This window comes from Lithobates pipiens, unplaced genomic scaffold (assembly GCF_037356315.1).
Source record: "Lithobates pipiens isolate NorthernLeopardFrog02 unplaced genomic scaffold, aLitPip1_a1.2 Scaffold_16, whole genome shotgun sequence".
Taxonomy (NCBI): domain Eukaryota; kingdom Metazoa; phylum Chordata; class Amphibia; order Anura; family Ranidae; genus Lithobates; species Lithobates pipiens.
This window is the reverse complement of record NW_027507748.1, coordinates 122,829,937-122,854,078: the sequence shown is the minus strand read 5'-3', so window position 1 is coordinate 122,854,078 and position 24,142 is coordinate 122,829,937. Positions and strand designations below refer to the sequence as shown.

Sequence of the window (24,142 nt, the reverse complement as noted above, 5' to 3'; positions counted from 1 at the left end):
CATTATATATATTTTTTATTCTAACACCCTAGAGAATAAAATGGTGGTTGTTGCAATACTGTCTGTCACACCGTATTTGTGCAGCGGACTTACAAGCGCACTTTTGTTGGGAAAAATAATTTAGTTAATAAAAAAATAAGACAACAGTAAAGTTAGCCCAATTTATTTTTTATATTGTGAAAGATAATGTTACGCCGAGTAAATTGATACCCAACATGTCACGCTTCAAAATTGCACCCGCTCATGGAATGGCGACAAACTTTTACCCTTTAAAATCTCCATAGGCGACGTTTAAAAAAATTCTACAGGTTGCACGTTTTGAGTTACACAGAGGAGGTCTGGGGCTAGAATTATTGCTCTCGCTCTACCGATCACGGCGCTACCTCCTATGTGTGTTTCGAACACCGATTTTATATGCGAGCAGGACAGGGCGCGTTTAAAAATTATTATTTTTTCTGCTTATTTTAACTTTTTTTTTTTCCACTGTTCTTTTAAAAAAAATGTTGTGTCACTTTTATTCTTATTACAAGGAATGTAAAAATCCCTTGTAATAGAAAAAGCATGACAGGTCCTCTTAAATATGAGATCTGGGGTCAGAGAGACCTCGGATCTCATATTTACACTAAAATGCAATTGAAAAAAAAAATTGTCATTTGAAAAAAAATAAATAAAATGTCCCTCTAAGAGCTATGGGCAATGACTTGGAGACGGGGGGTGGGCGGCGACGGCGCTGCTATCTTCCCCTCACTCGTCTCCATGTCAGGCCAGGGACAGGTCCGGATCGCCGTCACGGACCTGGCTCCTAACTTTTTAAGCTGGCTCCTAGATTCCAAGCAAATTTGTCAACCCCTGATCTAACCCTATTTTTGGCCATTAGCAGGGGTTAAAAGCGCCCCGATATTGTCTGAAAAGCTCAGCTAGAACTAGCAGCACTTTACCGCTAACACAGCCACGCTGTTAGCATGAAAGAGCTCTTAATGTGTCATTAACCACTTTACGCAAAACCACTTACCTGCAGGCATCACCCAAGTATCATTTTTTAGAGCCAACAGTTGGTTGGCCAATCAGCCGCTCAGCTGTTATAACAAGCGGTGGGAGTGGACCACCCCCCCACCCGGGTCTGGCACGTCCGCCGGCTGGCCAGAGAGCCAAACAAAGTCAGAATCAGCTTTGACCGGGGCTCCGATATAGTGAACCAGAAGCAACCTCAATTACGGTTTACTTGGCAGCAAAGGGACAGTGTTTTAAAGGGGTTTTTTTTTATTATTTTTTTTTTATAAGTGACCCATCCCTCCGTGCGTCAAAGAAAACACATACCAAGTCATGCCTGCAAATGTAAAATGGTGTTAAGATCACACGTGAGGTATCGCTCTGATCGCTAGAGCAATAATTGTAGCACTAGACCTCCTATGTAACTCCTAACAGGTAACTTAACACTTGTCTGTCTCCGCTGCAGCTTGACATTGTGTAGGCCAGCTGTTGACATCTATGATCATGCTCCAGTTTAGGTTCCTTTTTAAATAAGCAGCATTTTTTTATATTAAATTAAATACAGTGGCTTGATGTTTATACAATATCGTGTTTAGCATCACTAAGTTCTAAAATTTCTAGATTCTATGCATGGTCTAAACCAGCCCTTAAAACACTGGAGTTTTAAGTGTAAATAACTCAAAATAGGACTTCTATTTATTTTTCTGTTTATTTTGAGACAAGTCAGAAGCATAAAGGCAGATCCCAGCATACACTGAATAATGAATGAATGTATGTCAGGTGACGAAAATAAGTTTAACAGGTGCATTCATGTGTACATGACAAGTAAAAAAAAAGGGAAATTCCATGGGTCAGAAATCTCAAATAGACAAAATGTATTCATCCTAATTGATATGGTGATATGATATGATATGATATGATATGATATATGGCATTGCTACATAGCAATTCTTGTTTAGTAGCACAGTCAGTTGCCATTCACTCCCAAATGATAGGTCATGAGGTTTCAAATCAATATATGTGAATCCAAAATTTAGAGTCACTGTAAAGAGTTGTGGTTTTGGGTAGGACATTGCACTGAAGTTTCAATTCAATACAAACAGAAGTTAACACAAAATAAAAAATAGAAGTGTCTGCTTTGATAAGTAAAAAAACAAAAACAAAAAACACAAAAAACAAAACAAACACACACTTGGGCCCCTTTCACACTGACGCGGTTTTCAGGAGCTACAGCGCTGAAAAAAACCGGCCCCTTTCACTCCAGTGTGAAGCCCTCTGGCTTTCACACTGGAGCGGTACGCTAGCAGGACAGTGAAAAAAGTCCTGCTAGCAGCATATTTGGAGCGGTGAAGGAGACGTGCATTCAACACTCCTAACCATTGAAATCAATGGGCAGAGCAGCTATACCTCCGGCAAAGCGCCGCTGCAGCGGCACTTTGCGGGCGTTTCTAACCCTTTTTAATGATTTTTAAAAATGCCCCACTAGCGGCCGAATACCGCCGCTAAAATTACGGCAAGGCCCCTTTCACACTGGGGCAGGAGCGGAGTTGGCGGTAAATAGCCGCTATTTTTTAGCGCTGCTTTAGCGGTGGTATTCGGCCACCAGCTGGGCAGTTTTAGCCCCTGCTAGCGGCCGAAAAAAGGTTAAAACCGCCCACAAAAGTATCGCTGCAGCAGCGCTTTGCCGGCGGTATAGCTGCGCTGCCCCATTGATTTCAATGGGTAGGAGCGGTGAATACACTGCTCCAAAGATGCTGCTAGCAGGACTTTTTTCACCGTCCTGCTAGAGTACCACTCCAGTGTGATAGCCGGAGGGCTTTCACACTGGAGTAAAAGGGGCTGTTTTTTTTTTTTCAGGCGCTATTTTTAGCGATGTAGCACCTGAAAACCACCTCAGTGTGAAAGGGCCTAAAGAGGCGCTAAAAATAGTGCCGCTTTACCGCTAACGCCGCTCCCGCCCCAGTGTGAAAGGGGCCTCAGTAACACAGATCATTATACTAAAATCAAGGGCCATTGCACTGTATTTTGCTAATATATAACACAGTAGGAGATGCTGTCATGGTAAAATTGGTAGTTTGGGGGGGGACACAGGGTGTGCACATTTGCTTGGTGCAAGACCGCAGAGCATAGGTGTTGGACTGGAGAAGACTACTTTCACAGCTTTCTCCAGGTTTTGGTATTCCATCATGGGGCTATCTAGTTTGGAGATTCCATAGTGTCTTGGGTGGGACTTGATCTCCAACCGTGTCCAGATTTTGTAGATGCCCAGCAGGGTGCGTGCTCAGGTGAGCACAGCCCTTATATTGAGTTTATGGGAATACCTCAGGACTCCCAGTTGGAGACTGCTCCATACCAAGAGACAGGAGGTCGCCAGGAGTCAGAGGGGCTGCCAGAACATGTGTGACTGCAAGAGGCCGTGAAACAGCCTGAGGACTAAGGCCAGAGCGGAGCTGTTGGCGCCAAAGTAAAGCCGTCCGCACTGAAGGATCCAGTGGTCTGTGTGACCAGGATAAAAGAGCAGAAGTACTGCTACAGAGTCAGGCGGGCAAGCATTTTCTGTTGTGTGTATTTGCTGGAGAAGAACCCCTGTGTGGCAAACAGTTATGTTATGGACTTTTATTTGCCTTTTTAAATAAAAATACAAAATACAGTTCCTGACTGGTTTGAATCGCTGGCAAAAGCATCTACTACGAGAGTTAAACAACCCACAACTTTACTATACATACTATATTATATATAATAGGATGCTTCAAGGGAGAAAAAAAAACACGTACCTTTACAACCCCTTTAAGCAGGTACTTATAAGAAGGTACTTATCATTTGTGAATGCAAAGCTTATGTAAATAAAGACTCGTGCCAAGAAGCGTATTAAAGCTTTTTTTATCAGCATGTTCAATAAGAGTGAGAGAAAGAATGACCACAGATAGGTTACTATTCATGTTCAGGTGTGTATTATCAAAGGTTTAGAGGTTTATCTGTAACATGTCAAGCTAATCAGGTCATAGATGGATTGAATCTCAATCTATGGGCAGGCTGATTGTACTAACGTTGAACCATTGATTGACTTCAGTACAACCAGCCCGTCAAGATTTTTTGCATGCAGAACACTGCTAGTGGCTACCCCCGCTTGAAGTGATCATTGCATTTTGCTCCCTACCAGCAGAATGTCAGGAGGTATTCGCCTATAAACACTGACCGTGTTGATGGGGGGGGGGGGGGGAAATCAAGCAATTCTTTCCTTCCACCCTATGGCCTATCTTAGCCAAAAATTAGAAAATTTGCTGAACTAACCAGTAATTAGCTATGCTCTTGCTACATACAAAGCCAAATCTGGAAAAGCACACCACTACTTAGAATAAAAAGATCACAAGTCTCATATATATATATATATATATATATATATATATATATATATATATATATATATATATATATATATATATATATATATATATATATATATATATATATATATATATATATATATATATAAACAAACACAGTAAAAAGTTAGCCCATTTTTTATTTCTCCCTTCGTCTTTCAGGACAGCACCTGGAGAGAGCGCAGCTCCACCCACTTTCCCAGGAAACACTGCAGATCACTTTAAAGACCGGACATTTCCACCATGGCCTCAGTTGTAGCGTTTCCTCCGGCCATGGTGGAAGCGCTTCAGGGAACCAAGGGGTGCTGCGCTCTCTCCAGGTGGGGAGAGTTGGAGGCATACCGTCATTTGGGGTCGCTCCGGTGTCCGCTCTCCTTCATACCCAGGGGGGGGTCAGGCCGTGGAGGTTCCCCACTCTTCTAGACCGGTGGCTGGGTCTGGGACGCGGCCGAGATTCATATCTCGCGCCGTTCGTTCAGGCTCACGCCTTCCGGGTCTGGATGACAAGGGCGTCATTCCGGCCGGGGGCGGGACTTCCGACGGTGCGACGCAGCTTCCGGCCGCTGGAACGCAGGGAGAGGGGGCGGTCTCTTCGGCTGACATCACTTCCGGGATTGGCGTGGAATTTAAACAGATAAAAGCGCCCAGACGCCATTGATCCTTGCTGAACGATGGAGGAGGATCAATCGGCGGTGGCAGGAACAGGAGCCACGATTGTCAGCCAGGCTCAGGTAAGCAGGGGCAGTGGTCTCTGTCATTACTGTTTGAGCCTTGATTGTTTTCTCCCTTCCTTGCATTGGGAAGCCAGCAGCATTGTTTTCCTATGATGCTATTTAGGAATAATGCTTTCAATAGTTGTTTAGTGAGTCTGTGGGGGGATTCAATGGCTGAAGAGCAAATAGAATGTGAAAATTGTTAATCTGTTCTATTTGGCAGCATATCTTCTTTTTTATATTTTTATGTGTATTGTAACTCAGGTTTTTTCCTTGGTATATTTCAGAAAGCGAAAGAAAAGACCAAAAATGTGTCCCCTCCCAGCAAGAGGAGGTGCCCATCATGTAAAAACGTACTAAGAGATTCTTGGACTAAGGTGTTATGCAGGTCCTGCATAAGCGACTTGGTCAAAGAAGAAGCAGCTTCCAATAACCCTGCGTCTCAGCAGGGAGAGCTACTAAGTTCTTTCAGGAAAGAATTGTCAGATACCTTTGAATCTTTCCGGTCTTATTTAGACAGACGCCCAGCTGCAGGTAGTGGTTTAGCGCCCTGTTCTCACTCTCCAGCGTCTGCATCCAGGGGGGGCAGTGACTCGGAGGAGGAGGAACATGGTACGTCCTCTGTTTCAGAGGAGGAGGCAGAGAAAGTAAAGGAGGCTTCTGCTTCTTCATCCCGGTATAAATTATCCTTAGAGGAGGTGGATGACCTGCTTAAAAATATCCACGCTACTCTAAATATCACAGAGGATAAGGCCCAACTGTCACTACATGACAAAATGTTTCAGGGTTTGGGCGAGGTGAAACACAGTTTTCCCGGTGCATAAGTTTCTATCCGAAACTGTTAAAAAGGAATGGAGAGACCCTGAGAGGGCTCCTTTCTTTTCCAGGTCCCTCAAACGCAGGTTTCCCTTTGAGGAGGATAGCTCGCAGGTGTGGAACAAGAAACCTAAGCTCGACGCGGCCTTTTCTCAGGTCTCAAGGAATACGGATCTTGCGTTTGAGGACATGGGTATCCTCAAGGATCCCATGGACAAAAGAGCTGATTCCCTCCTAAGGAAGGCCTGGGACTCAACATTGGCAAACCTCAAGCCAGCAATGGCTTCAACTGTAGTAGCCAGAAATTTGGAGCACTGTCTAGAACAGTTAAAAGACCATATTGAGGCAGGAACACCTAGAAAGGACCTGCTCGATACCTTGTCTGTTCTCTTAAAAGCAGTGGGGTATATGGCGGATGCCTCGGCGGAGTCAATTAGGATGTCAGCCAGGTCCTCAGCCCTGATAATCTCAGCCTGTAGGGCCTTATGGGTGAAGACATGGACAGGGGATACTGCCTCAAAAGCCAAATTATGCGGTCTTCCATTGGAGGGAGATTTGGTGTTCGGCCCTGACCTTGAAGCCATTCTGGACAGAACGGCTGACAAGAAGAAGGAAGGGTTTTCCTGTTAAAAAGAAGGCGATTCCCCAGAGCACTAAAAATTTTCGTGCTTTTCGAAAAACCTCAGAGACCAAAGAGACAGGATATAGGAGGCCCTGGAAGCCTCAGAGGGGAAGGGGCAAGTCGGGAGTGTTAGTCCGCCCCCCTACCCCGAACCCAAAAAGCCAGTGACAGTCTTCCAGCTGTGGGAGCAAGGTTACAGGCCTTTTTGCCGCAGTGGAAGTCAGTGACAAACAGTCTGTTCATCCTCAAAACAATAGAAGAGGGTTACAGGCTGGAATTCAATCATCCCCCTCCCGCACGGTTTTCTGTAACCCAGGCTCCTCAGGACCCAGAAAAATCAGTAGCCATGATCTCTATTCTGCGGGAACTGATGCAGCAAAAGGTGATCATGTACATTCCCCCCGAGGAGATAGGGCTGGGCTGTTACTCACACATTTTCCTTGTAAGGAAACCATCGGACAAATTCAGATTGATCCTGAATCTGAAGATTTTAAACAAATCGATCAGATACAAAAGATTCAGGATGGGTACAATCTTCTCGGTGAAGAGTCTTCTGATGCCAAAACTGTTTTATGGCATCCATAGACTTAAGAGATGCATATCTCCATGTGCCCATGGCCATAGCTTCACAGAAATATCTGAGGTTTGCGCTCAGGACGGGAGGCTCGGTGATACATCTCCAGTTCAGAGCTCTCCCGTTCGGTCTATCCTCATCTCCGAGGATATTTACAAAGATCGTAGCAGAGGCCCTAGCGCCCCTCAGGGTAGAAGGTATATCAATCGTTCCATACTTGGACGACCTTTTAATTTTTGCCAATACAAAACATCTATTGGAGAGGGACCTGGGGAGGACAGTAAGACACTTAGAGGGTCTCGGATGGCTGATAAACAGGGAAAAATCAAGCATGATTGCATCCCAGTCGATAAAGTTCCTGGGGTACACCATCGACTCCAGACAGGAAAAGATTTTTCTCCCAGTAGAGAAAATAGAAAAAGTCCAGAGTACTGTGAAGAGGACCCAGACAAACCTGCCTATTTCTGTCAGGGCAGCCATGTCTGTTTTGGGCCTCCTCACAGCATCCATCCCTGCAGTACAGTGGGCACGCCTGCATGCAAGGGAGCTCCAACAGGCAATATTGACGAATTGGTCCTACGGGGAGTCCCTGGAGAAACAATTCAGGATGCCCCCTCGGGTCCAGAGAAAGCTCTGGTGGTGGAGGAATCACTCATCTCTAGACAGGGGTCTACTTTGGTGTTTTCCGGTAGACTGGAGGCTGACTACAGACGCAAGCTCCTGGGGGTGGGGTGCCCACCTGGAAGGGCAGATGGCCCAGGGGAGCTGGACAGTCAGGGAGTCCAGGAGATCCTCCAATTGGAGGGAACTCAGGGCCATTCTGCTCGGACTATGGGCCTTCAAGGAAGTGGTTCAAGGCCTCCATATCCAGATCTTATCCGACAACGCCACAGCTGTATCCTATATACCAAGGCAGGGGGGCACAAGGAGCAGGGTGCTGCTATCCTTGGCCAGACAGATTCTGTCATGGGCAGAAGGCAACCTGAGGTCCATATCAGCAGTACACCTCAAGGGGGACCTGAATGTTGTAGCGGATTTTCTGAGCAGGGAAAAAGTTTGGGAATCAGAATGGAGTCTAAACCCCAACGTTTTTCAGGATCTGACAGTGAGATGGGGTCTTCCTCAGATAGATCTATTTGCGTCACGGAGCAACACCAAAGTGAGGGCCTTCTTCTCTTTAAACAGGCAAGATCAGGCAAGGGGACTGGATGCCCTAGCACATCCGTGGGATTTCCGCCTGTGCTACGCTTTCCCCCCTTTTCAAATGATCCCTTTGGTTCTAAAGAAATTGCAGGGGGAATCCACAAGTCTGATTTTAGTGGCCCCCTTTTGGCCCAAAAGGACATGGTTTGCTACCATACAGAGGATGGCGGTGGGACCCCACTGGGTTCTTCCGCTTCAAAGGGATCTTGTAACCCAGGGACCTCTTCAGCATCCGAAGATCGGGCAACTCAACTTAACCAGGTGGTTACTGAGGAGCAAATTTTAAAGAGAAAGGAGTTATCTGATAAGCTCATCACAATCCTCTTAGGAAGTAGAAAAGATACTACTAGGTCAATTTATATTAAAACGTGGAAACATTTTAACTCCTGGTGCCTATCAAAGGAATTCCCTCCCCAGGAGATTCTTTCGGTTCTTGAATTTCTCCATGAGGGCATGGAACTAGGGTTGGCAGCCAGTACTCTGAAGACACAGGTGGCTGCTTTATCGGTTTTCCTTGAGAGACGGTTATCTCAAGAACCGCTTATTAGATTTTTTTTAAAGCGTTGGCCAGAGCTAGGCCTGTACCATTTAAGTTTTTCCCTAAATGGGACCGGTTTTTGGTTCTACAGGCATTGACCAAGGAACCTTTTGAACCCCCAGTAGCAGCGACTATCAGGTTGTGGTCACTTAAGTTAGTCCTTTTAGTGGCTATTACATCTGCTAGAAGAGTAAGCGAATTACAAGCCTTATCAATAGTGGAGCCTTTCTGTTACATATTCCCGGACCGGGTGGGTCTTAAAACTGACCCGGGCTTCCTACCAAAGGTCTCAATAGCCTTTCATAGGACGCAGGAAATAGTTCTACCTACCTTTTGTCCTTCACCTTCAAACGCTAAAGAGAAATCTTTTCATAGCCTAGATGTAAGAAGGTGCCTATTACACTATCTAGAGATCACAAGTGAGTTTAGGAAGTCAAGCTCTCTTTTCATCGCATTCTCAGGACCACGGAAGGGCTATAGTGCATCCAAAAATACTATAGCTAGGTGGCTACGAATGGCTATTAGGGAAGCCTATAGTGCATCCGGAGTAGAGCCCCCCCGCAGGGGTTGTCGCCCATTCCACTCGGGCAGTAGCAACATCCTGGGCGGAAAGAGCAGGGGCCTCTCCGAATTGAATCTGTAAAGCGGCTACGTGGACAAGCTTCTCCACCTTCACCCGCCACTACAGGTTGGACCTGCTTTCAGCTTCAGACCAAGCATTTGGCAGAAAGGTTCTGCAGGCGGTGGTCCCACCCTAGAGCAAGTACTCATTTCCAGGTGCTGTCCTGAAAGATGAAGGGAGAAAACCCTAGTTAGACTTACCGGTAACAGTATTTCTACGAGTCTTTCAGGACAGCGCCGATGACCCACCCTAGATTGTATTTGAAAAATGTGGTGTTATTGTTATGTTCTGCTTATTTAATTTCAGCATGGCTGGAGGTACTCTATGAACAACTGAGGCCATGGTGGAAGTGTCGGGTCTTTAAAGTGATCTGCAGTGATTCCTGGGAAAGTGGGTGGAGCTGCGCTCTCTCCAGGTGCTGTCCTGAAAGACTCGTAGAAATACCGTTACCGGTAAGTCTAACTAGGGTTTTTTTATATAAATGGGCTAACATTACTGTGGTGTGTGTGTTTTTTTTTTTTGTTTTTTTATTCATTAAAGTGGTTGTATACTCGATTTTTAAACTTTTACCTACAGGAAAGCTTATAATAAGGCTTACCTGTAGGTAAAAAAAATATCTCCTAAACCTGTACGGTTTAGGAGATATCCCCCTCGGTATGCGCCGCTGACTGCAGCGGCGCAAGCGCACAAGGGGATTCGCGGCCTGAAAATCCGGCAGTGGCCAGCGGCCGGAATGAAATCTCCCACGCGCATGTGCGGGAGTGACGATATCGCGGCTCCGGCCACTCACCGCGCCGGAGCCGCGATACCCGGAAGAAAAAACGCAGAGGGAGCATGTCAGCTCCCTCGGCGTGGATCGGGCCAGATGCTAGCTCATTATGCCTTTTGCTTTGCAGGTTAAAAAAAATAAAAAAAATAAATAAAATGTGCGGGTTTACTACCGCTTTAAGTCTTTTTTTTTTTTTTCTTTTTTTTTTTTTTCTTTTTTTTTTTTTAATGAGATGGATATATAGTGAGAGACTTGTGATCTTTTTATTCCAAGCAAAAACTCGGCTAACTTTACTATTTTTTTTTTTTTATTCATTAAAGTCATTTTTTCAAAACAAAAATAGCATTTGAAAGACTGCTGCGCAAATACAGTTATATATAATCTATTTTATCATGTTGTTTTGAGGTTCTAAGTAATTTTCTAGCAAAAAAAAAAAACCAAAAAATTTTTACTTGAAACCAGCAAATGTCAGAAAAAGGTTTAGTGATTAAACTATTATACTTACACACAGTCTATTGCATTGACAAATTGTTACAACGTTTATACTGAAGTTCAACTGTATGACTAATATATATATTATATACATATATACACACACACACACACACACACATATATACATATACACATATATACACATATATACACACACACACACACACACACACTCGATTATTTGCATTATTATTTCTGTACGGGAAAATGCCTGCATGCATCCCTTAAATGCCCCAGCACTCCTGTGTGTCAGACTTCCATCTCTTCAGTTTGTATCTGATAGAGATGATCTTCTGTTAATGAAGTCTCCATTATTAAAAGCCTCAGGTGCAAGCTCTGCTTGCGCCCACAGCGCCCCCTCGTCGCTAGCCCGCCCCTCTGTTTTAAATTTTTTAATTAAATAGCAGTCTGCATGCGCGGACGGTACTCGGGTCTGCCAGTGCAGACCCATAGGAGGGGAGGCTCTGTCCTAGTAAAAAACAAGTATGGATTAGGGCTGGGGAAATGAGCTTTATGGCTATGTGGGGAATATTTTAGCTGCTCCGTTTAGGCATGCAAAAGATTGTAATAAAAAATACACACAGGGAAGCCGCCACCGCACCCCCTGGGGAGAGTAGCAACCACTGTTGTATGTCCCACCCCATTAGTTCCCCAAGGGGGCAGAAGAACATGCTGAACTTTGTTCCTGATTATAAATCGCCCCTGGCTGCTGAGACCACACACATGCTGTCTTTAGCTGGACACTGAGCTGACTGAGAAGCAACATATCAAGCTATGTGCATTTACTCCCTCTAGTGAAGACTTTAGGGCATGGCAACATTTTACTCATGGAAGAAAAATAAAATAAAAACATAGGACTTTTTACAGTTCCTAGGCTTCTTCCCTTACCTTATGCTCGCTGCAGGATACTGTTGTACCAGTCAGAGCAGAACTTAACCCATTATGGCTGCCTGCATTTAGCAAACCTTCAAGGATCGGGTCCCTTAATAGGGGTTCCACTCCCTTGGACCTGCATTAGCACCCCGCCAGGAAATAACTTTAGGTAATGTAGGCATTACCAAAAAGCCCTGGGTCTCGGGGTCCAGCCCTGCAAAGAGGCGTTACAGGCAAAACCTTGTGCTTTGTATACAAGGCCTGGGTACCCTCCACCTTGGCCTTAGTGGCATTTTGGATGGATCCAGTCTATGAAGGCTGTTTAAATCCAGCAAGGATCCCTCCAGCGGAGCTCCTCAGAGCACATCTTCACTCGTGACCAACACCTTTTAGACACTGGCAAAAAAAAAAAAGAACCGAGGTATTCCTGGTAGGAGGAGGGGATATATAGGGAGTGAACTTCCTATATTGGGTATACCAGTGTCCATCACCTGAAGGTGCCTATATACGTCCACATAGTGATTACTATGGTGCGCTGTGTCCCATGATGCACGATAAAGAAAAAATAAATAAATAAATAAAAAAAAAGTCAGCTGCTACAGTAGTATAACGTCTTTGAATTAAATTTCCTGGCACTCGGAGATTTCAACCTTTGGGCAAACGAGCCTAAAGACCCCATCGTGACTGCCTGCATCAATCAACTAGAAGAACTGGGTCTACAGCAACTGATAAAGACTCCCACGCATGGGTCAGGACACACCCTGGACCTCATTTTCAAACAGAACATCAACATACGCAACAACATAACTCTGCCATGGACGGATCACCACGCCATCAAATTCAAAATCGCTACCAACATCACCAACACAAAACGGAAACCTGTAACAATGCACTGGACCAGATTGCATAAAAAAACTGTACTCCGAAGCCTTCAAAACCACTCTGTCCAAAAAGATATCTACAATAACCTTAAACCACTCTACGGAGGAAACACTCAACTCCCTGAACAAGGCATTACTGCAATCAGCAGACTCGGTAGCACCAAAACGCAGGGCACTCATCAGGAAGAAAAATGCTGGATGGTTTAATAGCTCCCTCTCCGTACTAAAGCAAGAACGCAGAAGAGCGGAAAGAACATGGAGAAGAAATCCCACCGAGGAAAACCTATTTAACTACAAAGGTCTCACAGAGAATTATCGGAAAGCAATCTTCAAAGCCAAAAAGGACCACTTCTCATATACAATCTCAATGGCCGCAAACCAACCACGGGAACTGTTTAAACTGGTTAATCAATCAATGAATCTGGTGTGCCTACAACCCCCAGAAAGCGAATCCCAGGATTACTGTGACAAACTGTCGGATTTTTTCATCGATAAAGTCAAAACCATCAGAGAAACAATTTGTCAGAAGAAAACATCCAACCTCAGCCAGCAAATACATAGAGGATGTCTGCACCAACATACCGCAACCGCCAAAATTTTCACTATACCCAATTACCGTAGACACCGCAAAAAACATCATTAATAAACTGCGTGACAGTACCTCACCTATTGACATCATCCCCACAAAACTACTGAAAGAATGCTCCGACATCGTGGCTCCAACCATAACCCACCTCATAAACCGATCATTCCACGAAGGGATTTTTCCCAGCATCCTCAAACAAGGCATCGTCAAACCTCTACTCAAGAAACCAAACCTGGACCCTCAGGATCCAAACAACCGTAGGCCAATTACAAGCCTCAACACCATTTCTAAGATCATGGAGAAAGCTGTAGTACATCAGCTACAACTTCACCTGGATACTCACAAACTCCTGGACCCGCTGCAATCAGGCTTCCGCCCGGGTCATGGAACAGAAACAGCTCTCCTCAAGATTTGGGATGACGCCCTCGAAGCAGCAGATGACGGAGAGCCGTGTCTCCTCGTACTGCTAGACCTAAGTGCAGCGTTTGATACAGTAGATCACAATACTCTACTCATCCGCCTCACAGAAGTAGCTGGAGTCCAAGACATTGATCTCCATTGGTTCGTGTCCTTCCTAGGAAATCGGTCACAGACAGTGAAACTAGGAAAATTCCTCTCCGAAACTCGGGCAGTCACCTGCGGAGTCCCTCAAGGCTCTCCGTTGTCACCCGTTCTCTTCAACATTTACATTCGCCCACTCCTTCAAATCATCAGATGCTCAGATCTCTGCTTCCACTCTTACGCTGACGACACGCAACTTTATTTCCGGATCAATGGAAAAAAAGATCACCAACAACAATTTGAAAACTGCTTCAAATCAATAGAGGACTGGATGACCACCAACTCCCTCCAGCTGAATGAATCAAAGACAGAGCTTCTTATCTTACACCCAAATCATAAGCCCGCAACCAAAACCTCCTGGTCTCCACCAACCGTCTTTGGGCAGACTATCTCCCCAAAGACCAAAGCGAAGAGTCTCGGGGTTATTTTAGACGCACAAATGTCAATGGATGCGCAAATAGGATCTGTAGTCAGTCGATCTCACCATCTGCTGCGCATGCTTCGCAGACTCATCCCTTTTATCCCAAAGAATGACAAAGCAGTGGTAGTTGGAACAATCATTAATTCACGACTGGACTACGCAAACTCGCTTTACATAGGATTACCACAATATCAACTTGCGCGATTACAACTGATCCAATTCACGGCGGCAAGGCTGATAACAGGAAAAAAACCCTGGGAATCCATCTCTCCTTCACTGAGGAGCTTACATTGGCTAACCGTAAAAAAATCGGATCAAGTTCAAGACCCTGTGCCTCACCCACAAATGCGTGCATAGAGAAGCTCCGCAATACCTAATGGAGAAAATAAATCATTACACACCAAACCGCAGTCTTCGACCAGCCAACAAAAACCTCCTCCTCGTGCCCAAAGCCCGGTATAAATCCAAGGGTGATCGGAGATTCGCTGTCCAAGGGCCTCGGCTATGGAATGCTCTACCAATCAACATCCGCCTGGAAGAAAATCACCTGGCTTTTAGGAAAAAACTCAAGACCTTCCTCTTTTAGCAGATGATCAAAGCTCACCACAGCGCCTAGAGGCGATTCAGTTTGCATTGTGCGCTATACAAGTATTTCATTTATTCAATGAACTTAATTTTTTTGCAAACACAGTGAAGAACTGCTTTAATCTCTTGCAGACTGCTCAATGCATATATACAGCAGCAGAGGGTGTGGGCTTTAAACCCAGTGCGTTGTACATACACTGAGGGGCTAAACCAGCTAGCAGCCCAGGCATCTGGGTGGATCCGATTGTAAAGTGGGGATCTTTCCCGTGCCTGGACTGGCTGAGTGACGTTATCCGATTAGCAGGCTAAAACCTGCTATCGGCTGAAAACAAGCCATATGAATGCAGAAGGAACTGCACTCCTGTGATCCATAGTTGAAGTATGGCCTAAAAAGCTTGGGTCATACTTTTGATTTTGAAAGAGGTGCCTGTAGCAAGCTTTCAACTCCTGGATCCAAAAGATTGGACCAAGTAAAATGGCTCAGAAACGTACGTATTGCACATTAGGCTGGTTTCCTCTCAAAGGCTTCCTGCAACATTCAGGCCACTCCTGAAAACATTGAAATGTCTAAAGCTGCTTCCTCCAGAATCATATGAGCAACTGTAAACACTGACACTGGATACTGAATGAACACAATCCTACAATAATCAGCCAAGTCATGTGAGCAAATGTCCTCCAACATTCTTATTCAGTAAAGAAATACAAACAGTGCAGGCCAAATGTACAATAAACCAGCGTAATCAGGAACCCTGCCATATACTACATTTATTCTTTGTAATGGGTCAGAATTTTATCTCATTACAAAAATACTTTACTCCACACATTTGTTGACATATATCCTGCTAATTACAGTACATGCTGTAGTCCTGTATTATTTCAGACACATCCCACACAAAGCAAACCCAAAATACATAATGCACTTTAGCTGGCCATACACAAAGAACTTTAACTGGATCTTCAAGAACCAGACAAACTTCACGCCAACCTTAGGGCAAGCAGAGTTTTTACTCTAGATCAGTGGTCTCCAAACTGCAGCCCTTTGTGCTTGTTCTTATCTGGCCCTTGGGGCACCATTCCATTTACAGATATAAGGCATTATTTTTCCTAGTGATATCAATGATGGGGCATGATTTCTTCCACGAATACCAATGATGGGACATTATGCCACCAACTGATACCAACGGGGTGGATTTGATTTAAAGTAACTATATTTAAATCATAATTTTTAAAGAGCAACTGTCATCTGTGTCCCACAGCGGCTCTTCCTCTGGCCTGCTGTTGACTCACGGACAGTCCCATTCACTTTAATGGGATGGCTGGTGATACGGCAGTGACGCAACAAGGTGAGTGGATGTCCACTAACAGGCGCTGCCATGATGGATCTGAAATGACAGGTGCTCTTTAAATATAAAAAGGACTCCTCCTTGCTGGTAGAATCTTTCATATTTGCAAACAAAATTAAAGTGGTTGTAAACCCTAAAAATAAATAACGGCACAGTCTAACTGAAATAACGGGACGTACGTCCCGTTGCTTCAGTGCACATGTGCCGATGATGTTGGCCCATGCAAATACAGGGGATATCTCCTAAACCGTGCAAGTTTAGGCGATATCCAGTGTAGCTACAGGTAAGCCTCATTATAGGTTTGCCCGTAGTAAAAAGTGGTTGTAAAAGGTTTACAACCACTTTAAAGGTTTCCTATTTAGAATAATAAGCTGTCAGGGTAGTAAATATTCCCAAACTGGGTATCTTTTATGGCCTACTGCCATTTTGCTCCTGAAGGGAGGAATAAAGCACTTCTAGCTATGTGCAGAAAGATCACAAGTTCTATAAGCTGCTTAGTGGGTTTTGCTGCTTGCCCTTCCTCCTCACAGCCTGGTACAGATGAATTTCTTTTGAAATAATCATACAATTTGTAGTGTACATAGATTTGCAAAACAATGTGATAAAGGAATATTCCTGAACTTTGCTTTATCTAAGGGTTACTGTGAAAGTGTGTGAATGCATCAGGACAGTGCATGTTATCTCAGCTTGCAGAGCTTGGATTCGTTAAAGGGGTTTACAAAAAAGTTACAATATCGCAGGATATACAGCCTCATGCTATATAACTAAGTTCATGCTAAAGAAACTAAATTAATGTATCTTAAAACAGTAAACTACCTTTAGATAGATTTCTACTTCAAAAGCATTTTATTAAAATAAATTTGATTTAAATAAAATAAATCGTCTTGTAGTCCGAAGGACAGTAAGCTGGCCCTTTGTTTAGAAAGTTTGGAGACCCCTGCACTCAATATAACTGAGGTCTCAGGAAACCCCTGTTAAAAAAGAATACATTTTACTGTAAAGTAGCACATACAGTAAGCTGTTAAAGTTTTAAAAATATGAATACAGAACATGACATTACCCAGAATATCCGACAGCCAGAGCTGATTTTACAACCCTCCTTGCTCTAGAAGTCAATAACTATCATGAAAATTATTAATAATGGCCAGAAAAGAATCAAACTGAAAATTGTAGCATCCCCCTACATTTGTGGTCGGTGGAGAAACGCCTGTTTACATTGGTGGTTAGTTGAAAAAAAGCCCCCTTGCATTGATGATCACTGTGACTCCTTCCATTACACGGTAATGTGAAACAGTCCCCTTTAGTTAGTTATTGTAGGTGGGAGAGCAATCTGTCACTGGTTCACAGCTCAAGGAAGCCCTAAGAACCTCTGGAAGAGCCTTCGGATTCCAAGAGAACCCTGGCTAGGAAAGGCAGCCTCAGAGTAATACAAGCAGATTGATTACTGGATAGATCCTGCAAGCTCATCATACGGACTCAGGATGCAAATGTAAGAAAGAACCTAAAGAACATATCAATCATCCTGATCGAATTACCTCTGAGTGAGCCCAGGGAAAACACACACAGTCCTATCCAACCGGCTCAGTGCTAGGGGGAGCTGCAATATGAATGTGAAACAATCTCCTCCAGGCAGGAAAGGGTCAAGCCTTGGACCTATTGGGAATAGGATGATTACTCTGCATGGAGCCAATCCCAAGTGCTGCCACTCCCTGCAGATTCTACATCTTCTATAAACAAGCGTCGGCAGTCAATGGAGGCCAGCTCCATGGTCCTCACTGCATTTGTCCTCCCATAATGATCACATTAGCATACATAGGATGAACAAGGCACATTATGGAAACAATTAGCTCTACAAACCTTTAACAGGTTAGCAAAACAAATTAGGACCAATAGAATATATATGTATCTGGGCGTGTATCCCTTCCAGACGCGTGCATTTGGCAGTGATAACAACTAGTTACCTGTCAGAGATCCTGAAACGCAGAATATATTGAATATATATGTTGTCTGGGTTTTCAAGGTAATTACATCTACAAGCGGAGACAGGTTTACAAGTGGGTGTAATAAATATTATTATATTTACACATAACAGGGCTTTTGGTTTCTTCTGGTTCACCTTCTGTCAGACAGAGAGGAGTTAAAACACCAATGAAGGAACTGACGCTGAGATCTCACCAATTAACACAAAACACAAGATAATCAAATTAGAACTGGGCGCTAAATGAATGATGATCAAATCAGGAAATCAATGCCTTTCTTTGAAAAATCCAATGAAATGAGAATGGCTGTGCACCTGTCTCCTCATCTTTGAAGATTTAAGCAGCTCCAAGGGATTGCTCCATAGGCGTGTACACTGTATGTGTGTTTACCATCGGCTGCAGGGGATGTGCCATCACTGGGCAGTATCTAAAGCAGTCCCCCTCCCCCCCACGATGCGTAATGGGGATCACTATACCCTACAAGGAGCTGTCCATCTATCTGATGTGTATTAAGGGATCGCTATACTCTCCACAAAGCTATCTACCTACCATATATGATGAGAATTATGGATCAATATACAAAGGGCTGTCCACCTCCCTGATGTGCATTAGGGATCACTATACTCTACAAGGAGCTGCCCCCCTACCTAATGCATTATAGGGATCTCTGTACTCTACAATCAGCCATTTACCTACTTGATGCGCAATAGGGATGACCACACTCTAAAAGGAAGCCATGTGAAGATTATTAGGGACAGAGGCGGCTCTCTAATTAGGCAAATAAGGCGGTCGCCTAACGCCTCGCACTCACAGGGGCCTCCTGACAGCCTAATTGAAGAGCCGCCTCTGCTGACAACAATGCCGCTGCGGCATTAAGCTCAGAGCGGCAACGGTTTAACATTGCCTGTGAGATAGAGAGCACAGACACCAGCACTGAGATAGAGAGCACTGACACCAGCACCAAGAGCACTGACACCAGCACTTTAAAGCTCTTAATATATGTAATTTGTACAGTTCATTTTTTTATCGCTTGAATTATTTTTCCCATTATGGGCAGGGGTGGGGCCTCATGTCTAGGTTTTGCCTAAGGCCTCAAAAAGCCTAGAGCCGCCTCTGATTAGGGATCACTATACAAAGGGCTGACCAACTCCCTGATGCATTTTAGGCTGGATTCACACCTAGGCATTTTTAGTGCATTTTGCAGATTTGCACTACAGTCCATTTAACATGGTTTCCTATGGAGCACGTTCTGTAGTGCAAATCTGCAAAATGAAAAAAAAAGCACTAAAAATGCCATAGGTCTGAATCCAGCCTAAGGGATTACTATACAAGGGGCCACCCACCTACCTGATGCTTATTAGGGTTCTCTGTACTCTACAATCAGCTATTTACCTACCTGATGCACATTAAGGATCACTATACTGTACAGCTGGGATATGCAATTAGCAGACCTCCAGCTGTTGCAGAACTACAAATCCCATGAGGCATAGCAAGACTGACAGCCACAAGCACGACACCCAGAGGCATGATGGGACTTGTAGTTTTGCAACAGCTGGAGGTCCGCTGATTGCAGAACCCCAGTTATACAGTGATCCGACGAGTATTAGGGATCACTATACTATACAGTCATCTGACGAGTATTAGGGATCACTATACTATACAGTCATCTGACGAGTATTAGGGATCACTATACTATACAAGCAATCATCTGCCTTTAGGGATTACTATACACTCCACGTTGCAATCAACCTACCTGATGATTTTTAGGGATCACTAAACCCTACAATCATTTATCCCGTAGCATTAGGTGATCTATATAAGAAACATCCCCCCTATCATGTAATAGACGTCTGTATTTTGTCACTCGGGAGCCGCAGGTGGGTGGTGGAGTCACACATACAAATTACAGGATACAGCTCTGAATGAAAACATCTGTATAGGTGTTTACACTTGTGGCTCATTTACACTAGCATTGCTCTCTGAAGAGCAATCTGTGTTTGGATCACTTTTTACAGAGCTTTTAACAGGCAATAAGGATACACTGTATCGCCTCCTGCTTTAACCCCCCGCATGCCGTACAACCATGAGGCAATCACATGTGCTGTGCACGTTTGCAACGTGGCCCCTTTCACTTGAATGGATTGTGTTTAGCGGGTGGTACCACCCACAGAGCGTGCTAGGCACCATCACAGCCTCTGCATCAAAAGGGGGAGGTAAAACCACAGCTAAGCTGTGGGGGTTTTACCACCAACCCTAGTTGCAAGTGTAGACGAGACCTAAGCCTGGGTCATACTGATGTGATTTCAGATGCAACTTGGGTCGCACAACAATGGAAATATTGCTTCAATGTTGCCATGTGACTTTAGGTAAGGCTCCTGTGTGACTTTGGTGCCGTTTGGCCCCATATAATATGTATATCCACAACCAAAGTCACATTAAAGGTACACTACATAATCGCACTGCAAATGACATCATAGTGTGAACCATGCCTTAGGGCAGGGATCCTCAAACTACAGCCCTCCAGCTGTTGCGAAACTCTGACGTTCACAGACATGACTAGGCATGATGGGAATTGTAGTTCCTGAACAACTGGAGGGCCATAGTTTGAAGACCCCTGCCTCAGAGTATACCATACCTGTACACCCCGTACCGAGGTATGCCGAGATTCATTTGTACATGCGGCTCTGTGCCATGCTTCTGGGCACCAAAATACAGACGTCTATTATGTTATACACCCCACTATATTCATATACATGACCGAAGATGGGGTGCCTTTCTCAGTTCTGGGGGGACCTCCACTTGTAGGATATAGGAATCCCTAAATATCAGGTAGGTGGGCAGGCCGTTCTGGGGTACAGTGATCCCTAAATATCAGGTAGGTGGGCAGGCCGTTCTGGGGTACAGTGATCCCTAAATATCAGGTAGGTGGGCGGCCCCTTCTGGGGTAATGTGGCCCCTTTGAGGTACAGTGATCCCTAAATATCAGGTAGGTGGGCAGCCCCTTCTGGGGTACAGTGATCCCTAAATATCAGGTAGGTGGGCAGCCCCTTTTGAGGTACAGTGATCCCTAAATATCAGGTAGGTGGGCGGCCCATTTTGAGGTACAGTGATCCCTAAATATCAGGTAGGTGGGCAGCCCCTTCTGTTGTACAGTGATCCCTAAATATCGGGTAGGTGGGCGGGGGAGGGGCACTGACGCAAGAACAGCACCCCGTCACCATAGTGACCATTGCACGGAGCCAATAAGGGGAATCCCACATTCACATGTGGTGAATGATATCCCGAGTGTCCCGTCCTCTCCTCCATCACAGGATCTCTCCGGGCCGTTCTCCGCATTAGAACTCCATGTATACCCCACAATGCACCGGGCACATCACACTGCGGGAAGAGAAGAGCCCCCGCCAGGCCCCGCACTCACCAGACACCACCAGCGCCTCGTTGGGCCCCACCGTATGACAGTTCCCCATGACTCCGAACGGCTAGGCTGTTCTCTGCTACAGATATTCGGCCGAGTCCTCCCCTCTGCTTGCTTCACAACCAAAACAACGAGCCGCCTGTCCGTCACTGTCCTCTCACACACCCGGCCGAGGCGGCGCCCGCGTACAGAACAAGCCCGCCCACTGGGTGTGGCCCAATCATTTCTATCACTGTACATATTAGCCCAGGCAGAGGGCGGGGCCGGTGGTGAAAGTGTTAAAAGGCAGGCCGTGAGCATGAACACAGAGCTGGCGTCCAATCAGCGCGCGGGAAAAGGGTCTGCGCCTCCGAAGTTAACGCTTTGTAGACCAGCAGAGAGCGTAACGCAGACCAGAAAGAACCCCTCCCCCGTCCAGTGTTTATGTTGGACTGGAATGCTGACGACATCCGTGAGCTGGGAGAGATAACATTCCCTGGTCACCGCTCGCCATGCTGGAGATATGGACACAAGTTCTTCATCCCCAATATCTCTGATTTGCTGCAGAAAATCTCACATCGAACATATGTGAGGTTCAAATGTACGGAGATCAGGGCAAACATGGGCTAAAGTATAGAGAGAGAGAGAAGAAATAACAATTCTATAAATAATACTGAATAGAGTTTAAATAATAAATATACTGTATATGTGTGTGTCTATATATATATATATATATATGATTGTGGAGAGAGGATAGATAACAAACATATGTATATACAGTATACATAATAAAGATATATTGAGTATAACTAACACATATAAAGTATAAATAATAAATGTATACATATACAGTATAACTAATAAATATATAGATTATAAAAAATAAATATATAGACAGTTAGAAAAAAAAAAAATATATATATAAAATAAAGATAAACAGAGCATAAATAATACATATATAGACAGACTTATAACTAGAGATGTGCCGAACCACCCCCCCCCCCCCCCCCCCCGGGTTCAATTTGCACCAGAACTTTAGAACATCGCAAAAGTTCGGAGCCAAACAGCGACCAGACCTGGAAAAAAATCAAAAGTGCCCATTTTGAAGGCTTATATGCAAGTTGTCGGCCATACAAAGGGTGCAGGGGGGAGGGGGGGGGCGGGTTTCTGGGTACTGCCCTGAGGGACATGTATCAATGCAAAAAAAGTTTTTAAAAAAGATCATTTTTAAGGTGGTTGTAAACCCTTACAAACCACTTTGACCTACAAGTAATCCTAGATTAAAGTGGTTGTAAACCCTTACAAACCACTTTGACCTACAGGTAAGCCTAGATTAAGGCTTACCTGTAGGTCCAAGAAATATCTCCCAAACCTATACGGTTTAGGAGATATTTGCCCGAAGAAGGGCACCGCTATCTACGGCGCATGCGCCGTAGACAGCGGCGCGCAGGCGCACTGAGCGGAGCATCGTCGATGACGGCAATGCCGCGAGTCTCGGCTCCCGTGCGCATGCGCAGGAGTGACGTCATCGCTGCTCCGGCGAATCACAGCGCCGGAGCAGCGGGACCCACGGAGACCCACCAAGAAGATGGACGCTCAGAACTACAGGGGACAGCGGTGACTTCGCTGGCTCCTGTGTCAGGTAAGTGACACATAATGGACTACTATGCGATGCATAGTAGTTCATTATGCTTTGCCTTTACAGGGAATGAAAGAGGAAGTAAACTCATCAGGGTTTACTTCCTCTTTAAGGCTTACCTGTAGGTCCAAGAAATATCTCCCAAACCTATACAGTTTAGGAGATATTTACCCGAAGACAGCCACCGCTGTCTACGGCACAGGCGCACTCGGCAGGCCGCAGATCGCGGCGATATGCCGCGAATGTCAGCTCCCGCGTGCATGCACAGGAGTGACGTCATCGCGGCTCCAGCGAATCACAGCGCCGGAGCAGCGAGACCCGGAAGTCGCTCCGGGATACATGGCAGCGGCGAAGAGGAAGACAAGGAAGCTATGCATACTAGCTCATTATGCCTTTGCCTTACAGGGTGTGTTTTTTTTTTGCCTTTACTTCCTCTTTAAATAAGCAGTGATTTAATGATGCTTAAAGTGAAACAATAACAATGAAAAATGCATTTAAATATAGTGTCTGAGAGGTCCCCTTAGTCTGCCTGCAAAGTGGCGCATCTGTACTGTGTATAGAACCTGCTGCAGCAAAAATAAACGAAAGAAAAAAAAAATCATATTTTCCATGCAAGTTTACTTTATTTTATAAAAAGCGGCTGGGGAGTCAGTCTGTGTGATGACACCACAATTTAGTGCACTTGGAACAAGATTAGAGATTTTTGGATACATTTTGGTGTCTGTTTGGCAGACTTTGGAAAAAAGCAACAGGTAGGGAAAAATTGGGCTTTGGATGTTGGTGGTGCCTTCACACCGTAACCCTATAGAGGTATTCTTGAATTGGCCTTGCTGTAAACAATTGAAATTATATGCATCTGTCAAACATGTGCAGAAAAATTGCTCCTAGAGTGTTAACTTTGCCCATAAAACCTGTATATTTAAAAATTTCTTCCAGATAAAATCAACACCCACAAAGCTAGTCAGTGTAGACAGTCTTGCAGTGATTCCACATCCTAAAACACTTCATTGGTGACATCGGCACCAGGGGCTTTATAGCTGTTGTTAATCCAGAAATTATTAATTTTGATGAATGTCAACCAGTCAACAGAGTGTGTGAACAGACATGCTCTTTTATCTGTCACAAAACCTCCAGCAGCAGTGAATGCCTGTTCGG

The 24,142-nt window shown here is 44.7% G+C and overlaps 1 protein-coding gene across 2 annotated transcripts in view; it reads right to left on the bottom strand.

Annotated features, from left to right (window-relative positions):
* FLOT2 (flotillin 2) overlaps positions 1-21,570 on the bottom strand; it is a 75,979-nt gene extending 54,409 nt beyond the window's left edge. Inside the window, exon 1 of one of the 2 annotated variants that reach the window (XM_077480396.1) lies at positions 21,373-21,570. In XM_077480396.1, the coding sequence (XP_077336522.1) occupies positions 21,373-21,421 (49 nt within the window). In that variant the 5' untranslated portion in view covers positions 21,422-21,570. The remainder of the gene's footprint in view (positions 1-21,372) is intronic. The other variant, XM_077480395.1, reaches the window with a different exon arrangement.
* Between the last annotated feature and the right edge of the window lie 2,572 nt (positions 21,571-24,142).